A 26,673-nucleotide genomic window follows, 5' to 3' on the forward strand; every position below is an offset into this window, starting at 1 on the left:
AGAGGCGGCTGTCTGCAGCTCTGACCCTCCAGGGTCCTCACAGACTATTGACCAGATAACATCCTCATTACACTCCTCCTGTCTCCTCAGGTCGGGGTAACATCCTGCCTCCTCTGTAAACCTATTCCCAACATCGGGAAACCATGTTCTCACTGAATTCTGCTGATAGCCATTTTCATAGCATAAACATCATTTATAAAATTACATTCAAAATGAATGCATAATACATTTATGAAAAATTCTACCCATTTATCAAAGCCTTATAAACTATGAATTTAGAGGCAGCTGATGTCCTGAATCTGCGTGTGGTTTTGCTCAATCTGTAGCATTTAAAAGTAAACCAGCAGATTTCAATGAACACTCCCATGTAACTACTCTCTAGAAAATGTGTCAGACAAGGCAAGAAGCTGGAACTAACTGGCTTTGCCCTCCTCACCCCAGTCCTCACCTCTCCCTATCACTCTCCTCTAGCTAAGCATCACTGAGCATTTCCACCCTTGTTCCCTTAGTGAAATATTCCTGTGTATACTGACCTTTGTGACACACAAGGAAGGCTCAATGAAGGCCAATGGTACAATGTTTTAAAGGACAATGTAAATAACAACAACAACAACAACCACAAAAACATATTTTCCTGTGCTAAAACTTCCTACCAGTTGAATTGGTGGGTAGAAAAATATATGAAGACATTGAGAGTTTCAAAGTATTTATTTGATGAGCTAGACAGGACCTCACCCTCTTCCTCATTTTGCTTGCCTGGGCCAGGTAGGTAGAGACTTTGGGGCATATCTTTTCTCCTGCATTTCATGCTTCTTGGGACTAAAACTCTTGGCTCACGTGCCATAAAGCACGGAGTTTTAGAAGATGTTCCAGAAGCCAGGCAGATTCCAACAGGAAGGCTAGCCCTGCCTTGCCAACTCGAACTGTTGTCAAGGTCTCTAACTTCCCATTTCTGCACCTGTACGATGCGGATAAGGCCCATACTGTGGAGGAGATGAGGGCCATTAAAGATCGTGAGTGGAAAGCCCTATGTAGAGCGTGCCACAAAATAATAGTCAAATAAATGGTAGCCATGGAAATATCTGCCACCGCGTTCCTATTACATTTGCATGTTCCCCCATATAAAACCTTTTTCTATTTTAAATAAATAGTACTTTAACTGAAACGAATCAGTAGCTGCATCTCAATTCAGCCTTTCCGTAATCTTAAGGAATCTTCTATTTGGGAAAATATCAGGGATAAAAATAGCAAAATCAAACATTGGCAGTCAACTTGAAAAGTCTCAGCATGTTCTAAAACCTGCCTCTCTCTGATTCGAACTGGTCGTGACTACAGTTTCACAGTGAACAATGAAACCAGGATGTTGGGGCAAGCGTCAAACCTCAGGAGTGTGTATGTGGACACCTACCTCGTGTGTGCTTCCGCTGACAGGATCGCTTCAACATTGTGGGTAATGCGGGTAGAAAGACGTAACCCGCCTCACACTTGTGAAGGGGTGGCAGGAACTGCCACTAAACAGCCTAGGGTCTTTTCTTCCCTAAGTTAGTCATGCCTCACAGTGTCATTAGAACGTGCCATTTTAAGTATTTTTGTAAGTTCAAGAGGAGCTTTTTGTTCTTTGATTTAACTCTGGCATATTTTTTTTAACTTCAGCGCCCGCCTTTCCCCACCGAAAGACGCTTTTATAAAAATGTCTCCCCGATTTGTTCTACGGCTTATTAAACCACTCTCCTCTCTGATTCTGGATCTGAAGGCTTCTCTCTGAGACTCTCTGCAATCAGTCACAAATGGGGAAGAAAAGACGGGAGGGGGAGTCCTCAGATCTGCAGAGGGACAGGCGCCCGCAGCCGGATGTAGTTCTGTAGCACAGCAATGCAGACGGGCAAAATGGCCTCCCTCTCTGAAGATCTTTGATGCCTCTAAGTGTTCTGATGAGAAGCTTAAATCCTCAAAACTCAAGGACACTTTTCTTGAAGAAACAAATTTTCGCTCTAATGCTTGAATCCTTTGAACATTTCCAGGGTCCTGAGATGATGGGCTGTGGGAACTAAGGGCAATGTATAATCTCTTCACCAGAAGCAGCTTCTGTGAAATGGTCCCATTCCTTGCCCTAATATTTTAGATAGATTTTCATTGCCGGGGTCGTTCTAGAAGACTTCGTCCATGCTCACCATTATTTAATGGGTCGTGTGGTTTGCTGAAGCTCACATAGGAGCTTATTGAGTGAGCTAACACACATGGCTGTGACACAGAATGCCAGCTGCATGGTAAGCACTCAGCATATCCCAGCTGCTGATGCTCATGTAATTGTTGCTATCACAACAGAGGTTTCCCTATTCCCAGCTCAATGTTGTTTTGTAAGATGTGTAAAGAAACTCTAGGACTCTATGGGCTCTAGCAAGTTTTTGGCATAGGGAAAATTATTTCTCTCATAACTGAGCAAGACTAAGCCTGCAGAAGGTTAAGTGTTATGTCTTGCTACATAATTCCCATGGTGCTCATATCACTCAAGAGCCTAATATGGAGATGCCCCGGTGGGAAGAGACTATCCCTTTTTTCTGACCTTTCTGACCCATCGCTGCTCAACCAATCACAGTGCTGAGGTCCTGGGCAGCTAGCAAACTGTAGACAAGGGATTAAGTCCAGGCTTTAGGAAAGCCTGCTCTGAGCCTCCAAGTAAAACAATGGACCCAAAACATAAAATTACTTCGACATGGAAAAGAAGAAACTGGGAAACATAGAAGAGCGAGGAGCAAAAAAATCTCAGGTTTGGGTGTGAGATCAGACCCCAGGTATAAACTCGTAGATGGGTTAAGAAGTAAAACTACAAAACTCTTAATAAAATATATACAAATATATTTTGACTTTGTAATTGAGAAAGATTTCTGAAGCATGAAATAAAGAGATTTGGCTATTAAAATGATTGATGAAGTAATATTTTCCCTTCCCAAAACCGTATCTTAAAATGAAAAGAATAGTTAGAAATAGAATATTTATAAGTCAGCAAAATAAAGAGTGTGACAAATATATAATATATACAAGGATCAGGAAAAAAAATATAAACCTTCGAATATGAAATGCTCCCCCATGAGTTCATGCAGTTGAACTCTGGATCCCCAGTTGGTGTCTTATTTTGGAAGGTGGTGGAAACTTTTTGAGGTAGGGTCTTGCTAGATGATGTGGGTATCTGCGTTTTTATGATTCGGGCTCACTTTCAATTCGCTCTCTGCCTCCTGACTGCAGATGAGTGTGAAGAACCATACCTTCTCCTCCTACCACCATCTTTTTCCCTCACTGAGGTGGACTGTAGTCACCAAAATTGTAAGCCAAAATAAACCCTCCCTCGCTTAAGTTGTTTCTTGTTAGGTATCTGGTCACAGCAAAAACAAACAAACAAACAAACCAAAAAAAAAAAAAAACAAACAAAAAAAACCAAACCTAACAATGCAACAATTAACCCATTAAGGAAATGGATACAATTTGTAAGCAGGGATACAAATTACCTGTAGCAAAGAAATACTGAGGAAAAGACTACAGCACTGGTGATCAGGAGAACTTACACTGAGAGAATGAGGACCTAGCTTATTGGCAAAAAGAAATGGGCTAAGACTGTGTGCAGAAGAATATGTGGATCTATGGGATGTCTCCTGGGTGCCTGGTGGCAATATATATTGGTACAGTCACCTTTGGCAAATAGTTGGGCATTATCTACTAACTTGAAATACTCAGATCCCCTAAGACAAGTAAAACTTCCAGTACTTATAACCGTCACAGAAATTCCTCAGTATTTACAAAACATTTGAGTAACACTGTCCATATCAACAAAGCTTAGAAGAAAAAAAAATGGCAACAAATGTTTTAAAACCCAGTGCTTAAAATGGAATGCAGGAATAGACAAATTGATTTTCTCACACCATAGATCTTCCCGGTCACCAAAACATTGAACTCTAGCAGCTCACGGAATGTATGGATCTTAGAAAAGTTTCCCAATTACCAATAGTTCAAAAGTTCATAGAACTACAACACTGGGAATAGATACTCACTAGTATTGCGTAAGAAGGGGAGCAGCGGGATGATAGGTGGATTGCAGAACCCTGCAGCTCATGGAAGAGGACGGTCACGGTTAGAGATAAGCAACTGCTAACTTTCTAGGTCTTGCTGGGAGAGGGAATGGACGGATGTTGCTGGTCTTGGCTACTTTGTGGCTTCTTCTTTATTCCCACCCTTTATCCCCTCCCACTGGCCCAGTTTCATTCCCTACAACAGAGGGTAGAGAGGGAAATAGAGATGAATCTAGTTTCTTCCCTTTTGTGTCTGCTTTGAGCATGACTACTAACAAACCCCAACAACCCCCCACCCAACCCCGAACACCAGCCTCACCTCTCAGGGGCCCTAGCACTTATATACCCTAGAGAAAAACCCAGAATTCCAAACATCACGCAATCACAGAAACTATCTGAAGCTGGCAAAAGCATGTCTCAGCTAGAGCACGAGGCAAATCACAGTCATCTGCTAAGGTTAGTCTGAAGTGGTGCCATAGCGCCACCCCTGGGATTAAAATGAAAACACATTCTTATAATATCTCTGTGGGTTTTTTTTTTTTTTTTTTTTTTTTTAGAAACCAAAAATTCCGAAATGGTCACTAGTGATAACAAATTAAGTCTGTTGTGTGGAGAGTGGGTAAAGTCCTCTGTAAATATGTATTACTGACATGAACACAGCCACATCTAGGACCCATTACCTCAGACTCGTAGGAATGATACTGCTTTCTCTGCATCAGGCTCAAAGAAATAGCCAAAAACCTTGCCTTGATTTGTCTGCAGGTGTTTGACGACGTGTATAGAAGACACTCAACGAGGCTCACAACCAGAGGCTGCTCACCTGCAGAGACCTCCCACCTGGATTATCTAACCTGCCCTTCTCCAAAATCTGTATACCATAAACCCACCACTCGATTCAGATGTATATAATATACTCAATGAGTTTCTGGGCTGCTAGTGAGTATCAGAGAGTGTAGCAATAGACCCCAGCTTCTCTGTACATGTGTTTGTGTATCTGTCCTTTCTTCACCCCACATCACACCCTTTGGGTCCATCTCTAAGCTGGGCATGTCACAGCAATGTAGATCAATAAAGGCAAACCCGTGGCAACCGATGATGCAATGATGAGAACTATCAGGGAGGGGTCAGGAACCACTACTCCACTTGGGTACAACCAAGGTGCTTACTCCCCTTGTATTTTTCATTCTATTCTCCCTTTTTTTGTTTTTGCCTTGTCGTTATTGTTTTTATTTATTTGTTTGTTTGTTTGTTTGTTTGTTGTTGGTATACCAGCCATCACTGACCCACAGTATGTTTTTCTGCAAGGTCTGAGCAAACGTTCAAGAGCTGGTGTCTTTAGGCCCTAAGCAGACAGTGCACAAAATGTCATAAACAGATACTTCTCCTTCGGGACTTCATTTCATCGGCAGAGAGCTGCGTGAAGAAGGTTGAAAGGAAAGGCTGGGCAAGGCAAGCTCTTCCTGGTGGGAGCTGATTCTCCTTGCCTATGCCTTCCCTACCTCAGGCTCCTGGAGCTGAGCTTCACCCTGGATAGAGGCCCAGCCCCCTTCAAAGAATCGGTGTAAGGACTGACACCAGGCATGCCCCAAATCCCTCCCCAGACTTTTAGGACCTGCATGTTTGGTGTAGGGTCCAGGATGCTACCATTGAGAGAGGCTCTCAGCTGTATCAAAGCTTTAAGGAATCTCTCTCAGAGAACACCTTGTTTTGCTCTCTTTGTGACTCCAAGATGTACTTCAGAACGTATTAAACTTTCTACTGCCAAGTGTCCCCTCAATTCTGGTCCCCTTTTATAGCCCCAGGGAAAGAGCTAAGGAAGAGGAGGAGACAGAGGGACCAGCCAGCTGCTGTTTCATCTGGTATGAAGACCTGAAGCCACAGATATGAGAATCTAAAATCTCTTCTTAGGAAAAATCCTCATGGAAAGCTGTTATAAATAATTTTTTAGAGGAAATGCCAAAGGCAGTCTTTCTTCTCTGTCCTAAATGAGTACCTGTGCATGGCTCGGATGTCATTTGGGAGAGATGGGGTGGATTACTTTGCTAAACCTAGAGCCATCAGGCACCTCTAATTTTAATTTAAAGTCTCCACTGTACAAAGTAAAGACAAGACCAAAGGAAGATGAAAACCACAGAAATTAAAGCCAGCGGTTTCATCTTCTACACACATGGGGCATGGGGACGCCATGTGCAGAGTCCTGATACTTGTCCCCTAGCACAGTCCTACACCTGACCTACAGCAGGATACGGGAAGTGTTGAATGGGACCAAACTGAATTGCATGAGCCATCAAGGGGACTTGCTAGAGACTGAGTTTACCTGACGTGAAAGGAGGCGATGGGAAGGCCAAGGAACTCCGGGCAGTGCACAAAGAGCAGAAGTGTGCAAATGAGTGTAAGGCAGATGGGAAAGGAGGTCACCATAAGGCCAACACTGTCCTCTGTTTGGGGTGGCATCACACACACACACACACACACACACACACACACACACACACACACCACACATACAACACCACACACCACACACACACACACCACAAACCCCACCACCACAAACACACCACACACACACCATACATCACACATACCACACATACAATACACACAACACACATAACACACACAATACACAACACACACAACACAAATATCCCACACCACAAACACACCATATACACACCCCACACACACACCACAAATACCCCACACCACAAACACACACCACACACACACCATACACACACCACACACAACACACACACACACTACATACACAACCCACACAAACACACCACACACATACCACACACACCACACACACATCTCACATACATACACACACATACACCACACGCACACACCACACACAAACACACTACACACACCACACACACACATACACAACCCACACAAACACACCACACACACACACCACACACCACACAAACACCACACACAAACACACTACACACACTACATACATACCACACACACCACACAAACACACCACACACACACCACACACCACACAAACACCACACACAAACACACTACACACACTACATACATACCACACACACCACACAAACACACCACACACACACCACACACCACACAAACACCACACACAAACACACTACACACACTACATACATACCACACACACCACACAAACACCACACACACACTACACACACTATATACATACCACACACACCACATACACACACCACACACCACACCACACACACACACACCACAAACACCACACATACCACACACACACATACACAACCCACATAAACACACCACATACACACCACACACACCACACCACACACACACCACAAACACCACACATACCACACACACACTTCTCACATACATACATACACACACATACACACCACACAAACCACACATACACACACACACACACACACACACACACACACACACACACACACACTTTCCTCTCGACCGAGCCTGATCTCAGCATCCTCCTCAGACTGTCTGCTGTAGATGAACTGCAGGCTCACTCCTACAAGGTTCCTGCTAAGGTCTATCAGAGTGAGGCGCTCAGCGCTTGGGACAGGGATAGCTAGGGGACAGTGGAAGAGATCAAACTCCCTCAGGGGGATTGGTAAAACCTGGCTTCAAATGAGAAAGAAAGCGCTTGTAATATAAATAAAATATTAAAACAAAGCATGATTAAGTAGGGGAAAAAGATGGATTTTGATTCTTAGATGGTTTTAAAATCTGTGTCCTGAACCCAGTTCTAAAACTCAGTAGCAGCAAGAGTTAGGGATGGTCTCAGAAAAGGCTCCTTGAGAACCCTTCCCATCCCAGGTTTCCTCCAGTGTGGCTTTACCTAGAAGATTGTTGGTGGAATGGGCAAATGCCACCAGAGTCTAAGATAGGTAAGTGCCTCTCTGCTCTGTCCTCTGCCATCTTCCTGCTGCGAGGGATCAGGGACCAACTGAGTCAACTTCCAAGGAGACAAAAAGCCTATGACCTTCATCAGAGAGATACACCTCCGCAGCGTTCCCCCACACTGGGATTTGGGAAAGATTTGTCATCCTAGAACCACAGAGCATGATACCCTAAAACCAATATATTGTCCAGTAGATTGTGTATCCTTTGGTCTCATTGTCATAAAAATGTCCTGACTTTCTAGGCTTCAATTATTCCAAATGTAAGAGAAGGATAATAACACATTGTAAGAATATGATAGCCATCCCTGTTCTCAACAATACCTAATGGATGGCTGACTTAATGTGGATGTGGATGTGGATTTATGTGCATAATATTTGAAGGCCAGAGACCATTGCACACCCAAAAGCTGGGGTCAGAGGTGGGGTGAATCGTACGATATGGGTGATGAGAAACAAATCTGGCTTCCTCTGGAAAAGCAGGAGGCACTCTTGGCTGCTGAGGCATCTCTCCAACCTCCATGGCTGGCATTTAACTAATCTGACTCTCCAGCAGATACTTTTTGCATGCCTATCTAGCCTATCTTAGGCTTTCTGCCTCATGATGCTGCCTAGGCTATACGACAGCTTGGTAGGACCTGCGAGAGCAGTCCTAATCAGTGTGATGGTTTGTATATGTTTAGCCCAGGGAGTGGCACTATTAGGAGGTATAGCCTTATTGGAATAGGTGTGTCACTGTGGGTATGGACTTTGATACACTAGTCCTAGCTGCCTGGAAGCCAGTGTTCTGCTAACAGCCTTCAGATGAAGATGTAGAACTCTCAGCTCCTCCTGCACCATGCCTACCTGGATGCTGCCATGTTCCTGCCTTAATGATAATGGACTGAACCTCTAAACTTGTAAGTTGGCCCCAATTAAATGTTGTCCTTATAAGAGTGGCTTGGTTATCATGTCTGTTCACAGCAATAAAACCCTAAGACAATAGCTGAGAAGACGACGACCACTAGAATTGAGTTGCTCAATCACATAGGTCAAGTAAGTTGAGGTTAATGGAGATTAAAGATCTCCATAGAAAAAAAGTGGAGGGGTCTTATGTGTGTATTTTAAAGGAAGCTTTAGGGACAAGAGAGGGCAGTGGGGGATCTGAATATGATCCAAGTATCTTATATTCAGGCATAAAAACTGGCACCATGAGGCATATTACTTTGTACAATTGATGTATGCTTTAAACGGGCAGAGTATGTGATAAACAAGAGAGGACAGCTGCCACTTGTCTGAAACTTTGTGACTACATGATGTGAGGCAGGAAGGAAGGAAGGAAGGAAGGAAGGAAGGAAGGAAGGAAGGAGAAGAAAAAAAGAAAAGAAAAGAAAAGGAGAGAAAGAAAGCCTCAGTCACCATGCCCAGACCTGGCCTCTTACGTGCAAGCCTTTTGCAAAAAATACTCCAGGAAAACAATTTAAAAATGGAAAAAAAGACATGCAAACCCAAAATGGGGAGACCATACAGATCTGGGGGTTATATTCACTAAGCCCTATATTTCTTGAGAAAGAGGGAGCTTTGGGGGAAACCAGGAGTCTTGGCAAGTATCAAACACAAAATGATACCCTTACTGCAAGAAATCTGAAAGTCCGGGCAGAAGTTGGGATAATGCCTAAGAAAGGAAATTACCCACAAATCCACCCCTGTTCAGCTGATCCCACACTGAGTCCTTTAAATGGCTTGCCCATGTCAGTCAGTACCTTACAAGTTTTTGAGATAGGCACTATTTTTATTATTCCCAATTCACAGATAAACTCACTGAGGACCAGGGAGGTTTAAGAAAATCACCCCTAGTCACACAGCTGACAAGAGACTGAGCCAGGAATAAAAGCTATGGTCTACTATGAACCACGACCAGCACTGCTCATCCAACATTCTTAACACCTCTCCACAGGATCCAGTAAAGTAATAAGTCAAAAGGCTCAGCAAAGGGCTTACAAATCTTCCCGCTCTTCTGCAGCTGGTGATACATGTTCCGGACTACAGGTCCAAGCTGATGCCACTGACAATACTCTAGGCAATTTCACACATCTGGCAGTTAAATGAGCGAAGCTCAAAGCAAATCTTGTCCCAGAGGCAGAGGACACTCCACGGGTGAGTAACGGGGGTTTCATTACAGCTCAAAAGGCAGAAAAGCAAACTCATCTGACATAGGGGTTGAAAGAGAGATGCTTGCCCAAGAGCAATGGACCCCAGGGTGTCCCCGAGAATTCAGACTTGATTCCCTTTGAACTTGAGGACATGAGAAGCTTAGGAAGGGAAGCTTCTTTTGTTAAGAGGACTCAGCCAATGCATCCAGGGAGATGCTTTACCTAGAAGCTCATTGTCTTCATTTGTGAGCCAAAGGTGGAAGGACTAAGCCATCCTTTGCAGACTGGAAAAGGGATCCGGCAAAGAACACTTTATTTTTGAAGGTAAGACTTGTATCTCTTCTGTAGCTGTGTACCAAAGGACACTTTGTTTTCCAAGGTAAGACTTGTATCTCTTTTGTAGCTGTGTACCAAGCGAGGGTTGGCCTTCTGTCAGTGTCATTAATCTGGCTCTTTTACTGAATCTAAACCTTAGACATACAGCAGGATAGGTAGCAGGCTGCCTTGTGAGTCCATGAACTCTTAGAGCCCCTCTTGGCTCCCTCTTAGGGCTCTGAGCAGTACAGAGGAGCCAAGTAGCCCACTTTCTACTGCCTGTGCAGAGCCAGCTGTATGCAGCTATTACCATCCTCACCGTGTTTCTCAGTCTGGATTCAAGTTCTCTCCACAATGACACCTTCCAAAGTTCTGCTCGGGGTTCCCATGACAGAAAGGGTTAGACATATCTCAAAATGTTCAGACAGAGGACAACCGATACATTTGGAAATGTTAAAAAACACAGGCATCTCCCTTTGAAAAGCCAATGACATTTAAAAACACAACCAGGAGCATTCACCTCCCTTCACTGCATAAGCTATATATGTCTTGGTCTACTCTGGTGGTCACACATCTGTCTAAATGTCAGGAGGCAGCATGAGCATGCTTCCTCCTAATCTTTCCCTAACTCTAAGCAGGTGATTCTGATAGCAGTTGTACACGCACCACGTTAACCAGGCATTGGGGGGAAAATCGTCTTTACAGTGAAGTGGTTCCTGAATATTTCTGTGATTATGAGGTAATTTGCATAAATATTCAAGCTTTGCTCTTTGAATAAATTCTGGTTGGGTAACAGAACAGCTGATTCCCTGTATTCGAAGGCCTCTTGTCTCTTTCACAGTTTGCTTCTGGTTTTAGAATTGACAGTGTAAACAGAGGGATTTAAAAGCAAACAAAGCTGGCCTCCGACCTCTGAAATATTTTGGATTTTTTTTGTTTTGTTTCGTTTTTTGGTTTGTTTGTTTCATTTTGTTTTTTGTTTTCTCATGGAAAGAGTAAAGAAGCGTGGAGTTTCTAGATAGATAGAGAATTTATATAGAGAAAATGCATGGTTGGTTTGGTGTGATGCAGAAATGCAAAGCTTCCGGGAACTATGTGAAGGTCAAATGTGAACATCGAAGCCTCACGCTGTCTTCTCTGGAAAGAGCTTTGGACCACCTGGTCCACTGACTGCAAAGAGGAAGTCCCTGTCTCTTCAAGTGAACTGCTAGAGAATATGGTGGAACAGGATCTCGGACCAAAAGCTTGCCCAAATCTTCTCTCCTTACTCGATCTCCCCAAATTATCATTAAACAAAAGAGGTAAAAGGTAGTTATGCGAAGGCTCCGTCATTTAAGGGATGTAGTAAAGGGGAGAGAGAGAGAGAATGCATGCAGATGGATTCTATTCTACATCCAAGGAGCAAAGGCAAGAAGCTGGAGGCTGAAGCACCTCCTCCGAGAAGGAACTGTCCAGGGACTGAAGGACCTTTCATGTGGCACCTTCCACGCCTTGCATTTGGTTGTGTAGATGTATTTATTACCTATTCAAGAATAATGTGCACTTCCTCTAAGAGCTCAAAAAATGCTGCTAATTCCTACTTAATCAGCTTCGCTGAGATGGGCCCAGGAATTTGCATTTCAACAAGCTCTCCAGTTTATTCTGACACACTCAAGAACTGCTCAGCTAAAGGTTCTTTCTATTTAAAGAAACTTTGCCCACCTCCCTCCAAGTAAAAGACAGAAGTAACAGATGATACAGGGAAAACTGGCACCCGGCCGACGACGCCCAACGTCTCCACTCATTAAACTGTCTCAGGAAAACTGAACAACGCAGCTTAAGCTGCCTTAAAAATCAATGCAGATTCTAATACCTACATTGTTCACGGCTTTTGATACCTGTGGAGGGAGAACACTGCCAGCAAAGAGGCACCATTACGCTTGACAGGTTTGCCCTCTGGCTCTAGCTTCTCAGGAGACCCCCATGCTCACCTTGCTTTTTGAAGAGGTTGCTCTGCACGATCTCGTTCATGGACTGAACCTTCTGCTTCTGCAGCTTCACGGGAGGGATGCAAGTGTAGAACTCATACAGGAGCTGGCTGAAGACAAGAAAAATAGGAGTTGGCCGAGGTTAGACCCCCAAGGCCCTGAGGATCCAACCTGGACTGTTACGGCACTAGGGACAGCATTAGCACCACCGTGTCTTCCTTGCAGCGCAGCAGGTGGACAGAGAACCTTCGGGGAGCATGCTGGTGTGAGCGTTGAGTAGTGGTAGCATTCAAATGTGAAAATAATGCCAATAACCCCAAGCACACACTATGTAGTAGACGTGTGCTTTACTCATACTCTGTGCCATAAGCCTAACACTGTGATGTTCAAAAAACGGTACCCTAATTTTTATATTTTACCTCCTCATAACTTGGGGGTGTTGAGGTAGGCTCTCTTCATGCAGTACAGGCTAGCTTTGAACCCATGATCCTTCTTTTTTGGTCTGAGTGCTAAGATTACTGGTGAGGACACTATATCAGTCTGACAAGCATGGAAAACTAATGTTAGAAAGGTTAACTTTCTCAAGGCCACGCAGGTAAAACAAAGATACGAGCATTGCAAATACAGGTTTTTGTTTGTTTTTTGTTTTTTGTTTTTTTTTTTTTTTTGGTTCTTTTTTTCGGAGCTGGGGACCGAACCCAGGGCCTTGCGCTTCCTAGGCAAGCGCTCTACCACTGAGCTAAATCCTCAACCCCACAAATACAGGTTTTGATTCTACTACAGTGTCGTTTTATGAAAGGCACTTTAGCCAACTAGCTACTAAGGTACATTACTAAATTGTTTCATTTTAAAATGTCTTGTGGCCAGAGAGGTGGCTCAGCGGTTAAGAGCACTGACTGCTCTTCCAGAAGTCCTGAGTTCAATTCCCAGCAACCCCATGGTGTCTCACAACCATCTGTAATGAGATCCAATAGATTTTGTTGGTGTGCCTGAAGACAGTGACAGTGTACCCATATACATAAAATAAATAAATAAATCTTAAAACGTCTTGTATCTGTTAAGCCTTTATAGTAAGTCTTGCGATCGATAGGGAGTCCTTAGGATTTTCAGAAGGCTACAGAAAAGTTGTGTGGCTGGAATCAGTGCAGGATGTGAGGAAGGAGAGAGTCTTCCTCACTCGAGTAAAGATTTAGCACACCACCGCCCGCTCTAGCGTCTATCAGCTCGTCCTAGTGATCTGCCCATACTAAGTAAACATTTATATGGTGTGCAATGGGCAATATGGAGGGAAGTGGGAACATAAGGAGCCAGACTCGGTGAGTGTTGGCACGACACACTCTAAGGAAGGTCAATATATAACACCAAACAAGTCAACACAAATGCAACACATGAAATGGGAATAGGAGTTTGAAACAATAATGGCTATGGGTACAAGAAGAGTGAGGAGGGTGGGAGGAATGGATTTCCAATAGACAGAGGTAGTTTTCCTGAATGGGTGACCCTAGAAGTCTAATGAACGAGGAGCAACTACATTGCATAGAAAGGGAGAAGAAAAGGTAATTAAAAAACAAAAACAAAAAACCCAACAAACAAACAAAAAATAAGCAAAACAAACAAACAAAGTAAACAAACAAAAACCTACTTATACTGTCCAGCCAGGGCCTGAACACAGTTCAAAGAATAATAGCACCTATGGTAATGCCTCAATTTCAAACATTTGTTACAGCAATGGTTGAAAATGCAGGAAGGACATGCAGGAACGCTTCTAAATCTGAGTGTGTTTCCATGAAAAAGCTTTTATTAAAAAAAATCATGTTTTATGCTCTCTGAGAACTTTGGTGGATTTAAGGAAAAGTGGCAGGTATGGGCTCAGACTCAGACGCCCATTCCCCCAGCATGATCTCATTAAAACCATTTGTTCATCCATGACACGACTGGAGCTACAAAAAGACCAAAACGAAGCCGGTCTCAGTGATGTCTTTCCAATTTGCAGCCATGGGATTTACCAGGCAAATGCTGGCACCTAAACCAAACAGTGCACAGACTCCCGTGCACAGACTTGGTGTATTCTGCCTCAGACTAACTTACACAAGCAACTCACACTCTTCAGAGAAGGACGCTGATGCTTTCATTACGAGTGGGTTATCACTGAAGCCTGGCACAATGAAACCAAAAGCTGTCATCCTAATGCCCCGGAGCAAGGTTCCTACTGTTCCTCCCTGACCTGAAGCTGAGAGTTTGTATGGAGCCCCCCCCCTCCCAGGAGGCCCCTGCTTTTCTTTCCAACCCCTGTTGTGACGGGGGAGCTCCGGAGAGAACATCACAAGCTCTCACCTGAGCAACTTGGCATCAAAGACTGTTTCCACATCGTGAAGGACTGATGGGATGTATTTCAAAGCTGCCACCTGTGGGGAACATGAAATAAACATGAGTGGTGCCCACGTCCTCTGTGCTAGTGGTGAGGTAGACACCCTGGGACATGAGGATGCAGATCAGAGAATGACCCTGCATCTCAGACACTGCCTAGTCAGTCAAGGCTTGGATGGGGGGGGGATGTGGCGAAATACAGCTCAGCCGGTAAACAGCTTGCTGCACAAATCCAAGGACCTGAGTTCAGGTCCCCAACACCCCTGTGAAAGGCAAGCAAGACAGCACACACCTAGCTCTGAGAATATGGAAATAGATTCCAGATTCTCACCGTCTAGCCAAGCAGTGAGCTCTGAGACACTCTGTCCTAGTGATTAAACGCCATCCACAAATGGCTTAAAGGGTTTATTTCACCTTACACATTGCAATTTAGCATTGAAGGTCAAGGTAGGGACTCAAGCAGGAACTTGAAACAGAAGCCTCAGATAAGTGATACTTGGCTCATCCAGACTCCCGATTAGCTTCTGTCTTACATAGTCCAGGACCACCTGCCCACAGACCGGTACTGTCTACAGCAGGCCAGGCCCTCCTATGTCAATTAATAATCAAGACAACCCCCCCAGACATGCCTATGGGCCAAGGTGATCTGGCAAGTTCCTTAGTTAAGACTTTCCTTCTCAGATAACTCTGCTTTTCAAGTCCATGGTTGAAGCTAACTGGAATAAACCAGGTCTCAAAAACAAGGTGAAGAATCAAAGAGGAAGCCACTGATGTCAATATCTGGATTTCACAAATGCTCTTGGGAATGTGCACACACACACACACACACACACACACACACACACACACACACAGAGGCAAATCACAACTCTTACTTTCAGAAAGGTAAAATGTTGAAAGCACCTTGGCTCTGTGTTTGGACAAAAACATCATCATACACACACACTCACACACACACTCACACTCACACACACACACACACAGAGGCAAATCACAACTCTTACTTTCAGAAAGGTAAAATGTTGAAAGCACCTTGGCTCTGTGTTTGGACAAAAACATTATCATACACACACACTCACACACACACACTCACACACACTCACACACACACTCACACACACACTCACACACAGACACACACACTCTCACATACACACACTCACACACACAGATACACAAACACACTCACACACACAGATACACATACACACAGACACACACAGATACACATACACACACAGAGATACATATACATACACACACATACATACACATATACACTCACACATACAGATATACATACAAACAGACACACAGATACACATACACACACAGAGATATACATACACACACATATATACACATATACACTCACACATACAGATATACATACAAACAGACACACAGATACACATACACACACAGAGATATACATACACACACATACATACACATATACACTCACACATACAGATATACATACAAACAGACACACAGATACACATACACACACAGAGATATACATACACACACATACATACACATATACACTCACACATACAGATATACATACAAACAGACACACACACAGAGACACATACACACATACACTCACACACATACACACACTCACACACACATACACACATACACACACTCACTCACACATACACACACTCACACACACAGATACATACACACTCACACACACAGATACATACACACACATACACACTCACACACATAAATATATATACAAACAGACACACACACACATCATCAAAGCAGGACATAAAGCATATTTGGGGTATTCAGTAACAGACACTTTTATTACTACTAGGTGCTGTGCTTGAATCGATTTGCTGGTGACTAGGGTGATTTCAAATGAGTTATTCATATTTTCTCTCTGTGGCCACTGTGGTGGACAGAAAACAGTGCTCGTGTCAAAAACAGCATGTTTGGTCCCAATGGCTGGGCTAAGAAAACTGAACAGGAAGATGGATTGTCTCTTTCCTCTCTTTATCCACAGGTATGAACTACTCCCCGCGCCCCCGGAAGGAATACAGTTTGCTTAGCAGCAGGCAAACTCTAATTTCAGCAGGAGCCGTAAGTCACACGGAGGGACTATAATGACTGAAGGTCTAATGAAAGTGTGTAGTTTTATCTTATTTTCTCTATGCTCGTCGTGATAGTAATATGTATCATCCTTGAGCAATCAGTCTAGAATAAACACAGTGAAGATTACTTTCTCCGAGAATATCTTGCGAGGGGGAGGAATGGTTGGGCAGATATACCACCATGCCTGTTGACTGAGTTCCATCCCCCAGATCTACATAGTGGAAGGAGAGAGCTCATTCTCACAAGTTGCCCTCTGATATCTGATGCTTCTGCCACTGTACATACATACATATATACATGTATACGTAGATACATACATACATACTCACATACCTATATACATGCATACACACAAATAAATGAAAATATGATTTAAAAATATCTTATCTTTAGTTATATATAAATGAGCTTCTTAAATAGTGACTGGCTTTTCTCTGAGAATTTATAATGGGGTAGATACTCTGCCAAACACTATAAATATATTATCTTCCTCATCAGGGCCCTGTGGAAGTTATGGGGTTTTCGAAGACAAGGATGCCCAGTTGTATCAGGATTCAGTAACCCACTGCATGCTGCAGAGTCTGTAGCTGTGGAGTTGGAGCATAGACTGAGGGAGTTGCTCTCAGATCTACTCCCGTGGCCCCCTGAACAGCCACCTTACTCACACAACAGCCCTTCTTCAGCCTTTCATTCTTTCTCCCTGGTTATGATTTCTAGATGTCATACTTCATACTTACGGCAAAAGAAAATCACACAAAGGAAGGATGAAAACTGTCCCCCAAGTCCGAGAAACATTGTTAAAGTCACGTGAGTTTTCTTCTGCACTACTTAGACATGTGCTGGGACATGTGTGTAACCTTTGTATACACACACACACACACTCAATTCAACTTGGTTTTGTGGTTAAGTATTACCCACTAGATCCTTAACATGCTGTCCCCTGGAGCACACTCTCTTAATTTGTGACCCCCACTCAGCAATGCCCAATGGGTACACTATACCTCCTTCACCTCACCCTGATCATGGGACCTAGGCTATTTTTATTTTCCTAATTATAAAAAACAGCTTCAGGAGACAGCTCATATTTGAAAATACATATATAACTCTGTAAAGATCCCTATAGAACAGATTGCTTGAAGACAAATTTTTGCTTCCAGATACATATACATATACATATACACATACATATACCTTTTAGATCTCACTGAATGATCTTGAAAGAGGCAGTAAGCAATCCCTCTCTACTGCATCTCCACTTCTCCAAATCCTTGTTCAGAGCAAATATGCAATCTTTTTAATTTTTGTCAATTTGATGAACAACTTGCTACGATAATTCTGAAAGTCTTTGGTTGCTAGCTCTGTCAGCCGTCTTTTCTACACTTAATAAATATCCGTACTTACTAACTTGCTCGTTCATATCTTTTCTCCCATCCTTTCGGGTGATTCCTTTCCTTGCTCAACTGCAGAATTCTCTACACATCAACATCAGTCTTTTCCCGGTAACACATTTTGCAGGAGTTTCCTGTTGCTTTCCCTGTTGTCTGAGATTATATTTCAGCTTTGTTTATCATATCTTTTATTGCACAGAGATATTCTAAATTTGTATGTTGTCAAATGTGTCAGACCCTTTTCTTTATATTTATTGAAACTGGGGTCTAGAGTTCATTCTCTTTTTTTTTTTTTCAACTCTGGATCATAAGAGGAAACAACCAATGCTTTAAACAAGGCCTTAAAGGGCATTCATGCCCGGCAGGATGGTGTAAGGTTTTCTATAGATAAAAGGGAGGTTTGTGATCAAACAATTTCAATAAATAGTGGTTACAACAAATATGAACCATGGATATTTTTTCTACTGCAGAGAAGTCTAGGGTTTTAAGGCTGTGAGTCATCATGACATCCCTCCAGGCAGGTATAAGGACACAGGACATCACAACGTCATCAGGCAAGGACTATCTTGATCAGGACGCACCAATCAGATGTAAGAAAATTGGCTGTCTTCAGGACCCAGCATATAAGAGGAAGGGGTGTTAGGGATAAGTGGGTTGGAAGTGATGAATCATTTTTACTCAGTTTTTATGACGCTGTGTCAGCAAAAGGAATCACATCTGTGGGTCGCACTCTCTCAGAGTCCAAAGAGACTCAAACTGTGGGTATAACCCAAGAAATACTTGTCTAAGCACTCATAGGAAGTAAGTTCTTTGTTCTCTATTAGGCCAAAGAACATAGATGTCACACAGACCTGGCTGTGAATCATAACTCTCTAAATGACCCCTGCATAAGACTGGGTCCACTTCACATGCCCAAGCCTCATTAGGTTGGATAAAGGAGAATGAAGTCATATAAAGTACATCATTATGATGTTCAGCACATCAGCCCCGATAAGGTAGACCAGATCTCCCCACATCACCTCTCCCATATACTGCCCTCATTCTTCAGTGCCTAGATGCAGTACATCATGTCTTAGCATAATTAAGATAAGATAAGGTGCTCTCAGCAAGTTGAGGAAAGACAGAATGTGAGTGTCTACCACCAAAGGGCTTTTGGGAGCTGAGCCTTACTTTGGAGATGTAAAGTCATTCAACAGTGTCCGCATCTCCAGGAGCTGACACAGACCCAAACATCTATACACAGGAGCTCTCTAAGGAGCTAGAAAAGCTTACCTGAAAGACTGCACCTTCTGAGTTCCCAGCTCTAGGCTGGTAATAATTCAAACAGGTTCTGTAGCTGCTACCTCTGACCCACAGGAAGGTGGGTAAGTTCATCTGGTCTGGTCATCCCCGCCAAGTAATGGCAGGCCTGTAGTTCTTTTGTTGAGTGGGAAAAGCCTACTTAAAAAACTGGCCATGACTACTGTCCAACCTAGCACTGATCAGAAGATTGTTTATGGCCTTCCCTTGGAATTTCTGAACTGATAGCAGGTGTTACTCCTAGGAAGAAAGAGGTCAGTCACCTAACTTATTGGAGACCTCTACTTGTTGCTTGTCTGAAGCCTGTAAACTGGAAACAGGTAGGCTTGTAGGTCTGTAAGACATCTAGGAGCAGTAAAGGTTAACTTTAACTCTTACTGCTGCTTCCCTTATTCCTACCGTTACACATCAGATGATACTGTGGACTTTTTACTTTCGTCCCATATTATGTTCCTACTTTGTAGCATTATTTTAAATACACATGCATAGGTATGCGCACACAGATACAGTACCTATAAACTTCTGTAATAGGATTGTTACTCATAAGGTTTCCAAGTAGGAACCATTACTGGAAAGTTCCTCTGTACCAAATACCTAATGTGCAATAGCTTGTTTAATTTTTACAACTATTCTGAGTAGATACTGTCATCTGATTTCAAGTGAGGAAATTGTAGTACGTAGATGCTAAATAATTTGCCAGAAGCCATACAGTAACAAGCCAGGATGTGTCCCAGATGGCTCAGCTGACTCTTACCCAGCATGCTTTCCTACTGCCCTTCATGCTGAAGGAAAGACATTCTGTCTTGGCAAGTAGGGTGTTTCTGTAAGGGCCAGAAGGCTGATTCGGGGAAGAAATTGGATTAAAATCATCCCTCTGTTTTTTTTTTTCTCTTTTCAATTTTGAAACAGAAGTCTGGTTTTACTGACCTTCCTAAGGTGAAGGACCTCCCTCAGCACCCGGGTACATAGTTAAAAGAATGGCCATCAGGAACGCTTACCAGATTAATAAGCCATCTCACAACATCAACTGGATTTCCTTTCTTCCTCTGTCAAAAAGCCAGGTACAACTCTTGAGAAGAGACCCTACCTCACTCAATGTCTGACTGGCCCAGGCAAAAAGCATAGGAGGACACTAGAAATCAGCTGTCTAGATTAGTGGTCCTCAATCCGTGGGTCACATCCCTTTTGGAAGTCAAACCACCCTGTCACAGGAATTGTCTAGACTATCAGAAAACACGAATATTTACATTAAGATTCATAATAATAGCAAAATTACAGTAATATAGTAGCAACAAAATAATTTTATGGTTGGGGGTCACTACACCATGAGGAACTGTGTTAAAGGATCGTGGCATCAGGACAGTTGAGAACCATTGGTCTAAATAGACATGACCTAGAGCTGACCACTTTGGCCTGGGAGCAAACAGTGGAAACAATACCAAACAATTGATCTCCAAATTCTCAGATACTTGTGTGCTGAGTGTTTCCTGGTATACATTAATCCTACCCCCACCAGTGGCCGGCATTGCTACCAACAGACACAGACTTACTTCCAAACAGGACGTGTGTAGGAGGAATACACAATTACAAAACAAAGCCTGACATCTTTCTGGTCCCAGAGCTAAACACTAGTCACTCCCTGCCAAACCATTTAGTTTAGCCAGAGGACAGATGGTTGAGGCCCATGGAAATAGGAAACACCACAGCACTGGCGCATGAAGACTCTTCCCTTAGAGATAGCGAACTGTCCTGGAAAAGAGCAGATGTGCTGCTGACTCCAGGTTTGCTCACTGATTCAGTCCATGGGTGTGAATCCAGGCTGCATACAATTAGATCTGAAGCTCCTGGCCACCCCTGAATCATTGCCAAACAATGGTGTCCTTTTGTTAAACAGTATGTACATCCTGGTTTAGGCACTGAGCACTCTTGAACATGTTCTTTCCGTTTTTCTGCAACTCAACATCCTGTTGGCCCCCAAGGTTGGCAGGAAGCAGTAGGACTTGATGTTTAGAGTAGCAGAGTACAGGCCAGGGATGTAGTTCAGCAGTAGAACCCTTGCCTAACAGGGTCATGGCCAAGGATTGGATCCTTAGCTTGGGCGGTAGAAGCAACCCATGGTAGCAGCATGAGAAGGCAAGCCATCTGCCCTCAAGTTCAAAGAAAGTCTGGCATCTTATTTCTAGACTCCTCTTTTCTAACCGGCAAACTGAAGAGAATACAGTTGCCTATTTGGTGTTGAAGACTGCATTAAAAAACAAAAACCTGAGTTATTAGTATTTCTATAGCTTTTTGGTTGGGACAAATTTTCTTAACTCCTTGCCATGGAATCTATCATTCCCAAACGTTTCCCCAAGTATGGAATATGTGGTTGAAAAATAGGACAAGATTAAACAATCGATAATCACTTGAATATCTGGAGGAGAATTCCCTTTTTTTTAATGTATTTATTCTTACTTTGTGTGCATTGGTGTTCCATCTGCATGTCTGTCTGTCTGTCTGAGGTATCTAATCTCCTGGAACTAGAGTTGCAGACAGTTGAGAGCTGCCACGCGGGTGCTGGGAATTGAACCTGGATCCTCTGGAAGACCAGCAAGTGCTCTTAACCTCCAATCCATCCCAAAATCCCCAATCCCTTTTTGCTGTTAGTACAGAATGTCATTTCCCTGCCCTGAATTCAGGCTGTAATCTGTGAGACACTTCTCAGGAATGAGCTATTGTTTTTCCCTGTTGGTTAGAACATTTACACCAGTTTGAAAGGGAAAGCAGTTTTAAGCCTCTTGGCCCTCGCGAGCGTGGACATCTGCTCGTCTTTCTCTCGGGTAGCTTTCCTTTGCCTTTTGCCATAAAGATTTGGATCTTCAGTGGGGCTATTCTACACTACTGTCGGTGGTAGTAACATTGATGGCACTCAACTCTTCTGCAGCATTCATCCAAATCCAAGAGCTGTGGTTAAGTTACTCCACCCCTCTGAGTCTTCTTTTGCTCATCTTAAAAAGCTGAGGTTGAGTATTTGCACTACAAGGTGTTGCTACACAGATCAAAGGAGCTAACAACATCTGTAAGGTTCTTACTCAACAGCGTGACATGTAATAAATGATGAAACACAAGAGAAACAACCACACACAATGGGAACAAGAGAGAAGCCAAACGCTTTCATTCGTTCCACCAAAAGGTGTTTGAACATTTAATGTTGCCAGAATGTCCCCGCCCTCCTGGGCACTCCAACAGCTCTCAGTATGAGTGTCAGGGGGGCATGCAAGACAGCAAGGCATTTAATGCATCTATTCATTTAATTCCACTGAGACTATCAAAACGGGCATTTTGCAATATCATGACTTTTGAAAAGGTGGCAATTTGTCAGCATAGTCCCTTCACTCACAGTGCAGCTACACGTAGATCATGAGTGTCGTGAGTGTGCACTGCTGAGCCTGTCAACTCCCCTCACTTTCATCAGCCCTCGAGACACAGCTTGCACACACAGACACTTCTGAATGTGTGGCCTATTACTGAAAATTCTCAGAAGCCTTTGGCCCAAATCATTCCTGTGGTATAGAAAAAAAAAAAAAAACATTGACTTTGAACTCAAGAGCCTTTATGGCTTCCAATTCTAGCTCTTCCTCTTAGGACAAGTCTAATTCGGAATGAGATTATTAATTTATCATCTTCTACGAACACTGGGAACTGTGGATCCCTGCAGATTTCTGGTTAGGTTAAGAACACTGTATGTGAAGAGCCCAGCTCTATGCCTGGCATATAGATTAGGCACTCAATACATGGTAGGCATTTGCATTGTTTTTTTTTTTCTACTCTGAACAACTGGCCTTAAATTAACTTCATGGTTTTGAGTGAGTTGTTGCCATGTCAACAACGGATAAAGAAAACCACTGAAAATACAAATACCTCACAGAGCCAGATGAGCCCTAGGAACAGAAAAGAACTTGCTTAGGTCCCAGAACTCAAAACGGACAAAGCCAAGATTTGAACCAAACCCGCGTCACTGATAACTTAAGCAGGCACGCCTGAGGGCTCCTGCTGTAAGTGTCTGCCCAGCTGGAAATGCTCATTTTGAACCAGAAAAGTCAACTGTGAGTATTCTCACACCATGACCCAGACATCCCTATGGGCCAACAGGATAGAAGCCATTTCTCAAATGAGATTCCCTCTTTCTAGATAACTCTAATTTATGTCAAGTTGACCAAAACTAGCCAGCACAACGACTAACAAGTATTTACGCTAAATGACAGGCCCATGTTTCACATTTTCCACACACTACTTTTAACCCTACAAAGTATCTGTACAACTTGACATATTTTTAATTCTACAAAACGAAAAAAAAAATCAAGGCCTAGAAAATGAAGTGACGTGCTTAGTGCTGAGGGTTACAAGCTCGTGTATAGAGTCGACTGAAGCTTCCCAGTTCCACTCAGACTTCTTAGAGTCAAAGTCACAGCTCTCCCTCCCATTGTGAAGGTCATAGACTATAGAAGATTCCTTGTGCAGGGTTTGCCAGCATGAACTTGACCTCCCTCCTGTGTTTAACCCATTCCTCACACAGTAAAACGGGCTTACATTCTCTTCCAAGGTACTGCTCTTAAAATTGGAGAGGACTCTAAGTCCCTCCTGATCACTGTTCAGAAGCCATAGAAATAGGCAGGAAGTACCTTTGACTTTATGCAAATCCACAAAGCTAAATTTGGCCCTTGGAGCAAATTCTAAAGTGAGATAAAGCCCTTTTGCATGGCTCAGGGGTGGAAGCCTTGAGAAGACACAGTGTGATCTGGGGAAGCAGAGCTTTTCTAAGTCTACCCAGACAATAAGAAGCGGACTAAAATGACTTATGCACAAACCGTAACAATCGCATTAGCGCTACGCAGCTGTGTAGCATTTTATAATCTGTCCTTTTGTAGACAGCGTTTCTTGCAACTTCATCAAACAGTAAAGTTTTATATATGAAGAAAAAGAGAGGCTGAGATATTGCATGTTCGACATAATAAGGTCGTACTGCTCGTGAACAACATCTTCCTGAACCCAGGCTCCTGTCAGGGAGGTGCTAACTCAGCCCTCTCTACCCCCTGACTGCATGTATCATTTCTTTCTTCTTCCTCTCTCCCTCCTTTCCTACTCCTCTCCCCTTTTCTTTTTCTTCTCTCACAAGATATCTGCTGTTCATCACAAGGAATCAGGTGTAAAAACTGGACAAAATAGCTCCAAGATGATCTCTCCCTCTCCCTCTCCCTCTCCCTCTCCCTCTCCCTCTCCCTCTCCCTCTCCCTCTCCCTCTCCCTCTCCCTCTCCCTCTCCCTCTCTCCCTCCCCCCCCCTCTCTCTCCATGGCTCCTTTACCTCTTTGGGCTACTTCTGTTCTATTCCACCTTTCTCCAAATGGCATTTTCTGTTTGCTCATCGTCTGTTTTATGCCCCAGCATCTTTCCTGGAGACTCCCGTGGTAACTGGTTAGTTACCCTTCACCCTCACTGGGTATCCTGTCCCTCTGTTTGCTCCTACTGCTGTGTAGCTTCTAAGTGATACAGGCTGGGGTGGGAGATGAGATCAAACCCTGCCACATTTCAGGTTACCTCTGCTCCAGTTATCCATTTCATTAGAGTGAGGTTTCTAGGGATATAGGAACTATTCTTTTCTTTTAAGCAGCAAAGGGAATATTGGAAAGGCATTTTTTTTAAAAAAACTGCACATGGAAAGGAATTTTAAAACTGTGAAGTCGGTGGTCCTAACGAATCCCAAGGACTTCCACATCCATGGATGAATGAATGGTGTCACACACTGTCGACTGCAATTGTTGGAGCCTTGTTTCCAGAACTGGACAGGAGAATCTGAATCCTGGCTTTCCCACTAGAAACCCATGTGGCTTCCAGCAATGAAGACTCGAGGGGAAGGCACGTCAGCTGCTTCACTTCAGCTTCTACATCAATGGTGTGCACTCATTCATTCCAAGCTTTTTCCTAGGTGCGAATACCAGGGCTCCCCTAAGTGCTACGGCCATAAGGATACAAAACTCAATAACCTCTCTCATACCCATAGATTCTCAGTATCCACTAAACCAAACGAAACCAATGCAGTGATTCCCAAACTCTGCTTTGTGCTAAAATCTTTTGGGGAACTTTCTACCTCCATCCCACCCCACCCATGTCATCCTAGCCCTGCTCTGTAGGTAACTAAAACCCACTGATGGTAACTAGGCATCCGAATTTACTCAAGATCTAATGTGCATCCTTGTGTTACTCAAGGCATCAACAGCAAACCCTCCCTGGGCAGATGCTACTCCCTCTGCCTCTCCACCTCCTTTCTCCCTGACTGTCTCTTTCCCGGTAATTCTAACCAGAGGCCAGGCAATCCTGGGTGTGTAAGGGCAGGTGGTGTGGCTATTTAAATTAGCAACTATAACTATACTGTGTGTGTTTTTTCTTTTAAAGAAGCAATCTGGGATAAACAGTTCTCTGCACCCAAATCCCGTGGGAGGGAGAGCTGAACCTTCAGAGACGCAGACAAGCCTGGGAAACCAGAAGAGACTGCTCTCTGTACATACATCTCGGGCGCCAGAGGAAAACACCAAAGGCCATCTGGAACCCTGGTGCACTGAAGCACCCGGAAGGGGCGGCACAGGTCTTCCTGGTTGCTGCCGCTGCAGAGAGCCCGTGGGCAGCACCCCACGAGCGAACTTGAACCTCGGGACCACAGGTAAGACCAACTTTTCTGCTGCAAGAAAGCTGCCTGGTGAACTCAAGACACAGGCCCACAGGGACAGCTGAAGACCTGTAGAGAGGAAAAACTACACGCCCGAAAGCAGAACACTCTGTCCCCATAACTGACTGAAAGAGAGGAAAACAGGTCTACAGCACTCCTGACACACAGGCTTATAGGACAGTCTAGCCACTGTCAGAAATAGCAGAACAAAGTAACACTAGAGATAATCTGATGGCGAGAGGCAAGCGCAGGAACCCAAGCAACAGAAACCAAGACTACATGGCATCATCGGAGCCCAATTCTCCCACCAAAACAAACATGGAATATCCAAACACACCAGAAAAGCAAGATCTAGTTTCAAAATCATATTTGATCATGATGCTGGAGGACTTC

The 26,673-nt window shown here is 43.6% G+C and overlaps 1 protein-coding gene and 1 long non-coding RNA gene across 6 annotated transcripts in view; one reads left to right on the forward strand and one right to left on the reverse strand.

Moving 5' to 3' along the window:
- Dock2 (dedicator of cytokinesis 2) overlaps positions 1–26,673 on the reverse strand; it is a 417,576-nt gene that overhangs the window by 263,700 nt on the left and 127,203 nt on the right. For all 5 annotated transcript variants that reach the window (XR_010055204.1, NM_001419946.1, XM_039087140.2 and 2 more), the window contains exons 24-25: positions 14,742–14,812; positions 12,411–12,517 (exon numbers count right to left, since the gene is read on the reverse strand). Coding sequence is in view for 4 of the 5 variants with exons in the window: in NM_001419946.1 (NP_001406875.1) it covers positions 12,411–12,517; positions 14,742–14,812 (178 nt within the window). In the remaining variant the exon portion in view is untranslated. The remainder of the gene's footprint in view (positions 1–12,410; positions 12,518–14,741; positions 14,813–26,673) is intronic.
- LOC134480661 (uncharacterized) lies at positions 586–5,151 on the forward strand. The gene is made up of 2 exons (XR_010055314.1): positions 586–1,013; positions 4,824–5,151. It is a non-coding gene; the product is annotated as an uncharacterized LOC134480661 (long non-coding RNA).

Source organism: Rattus norvegicus, chromosome 10 (assembly GCF_036323735.1).
Source record: "Rattus norvegicus strain BN/NHsdMcwi chromosome 10, GRCr8, whole genome shotgun sequence".
Lineage (NCBI taxonomy): Eukaryota > Metazoa > Chordata > Mammalia > Rodentia > Muridae > Rattus > Rattus norvegicus.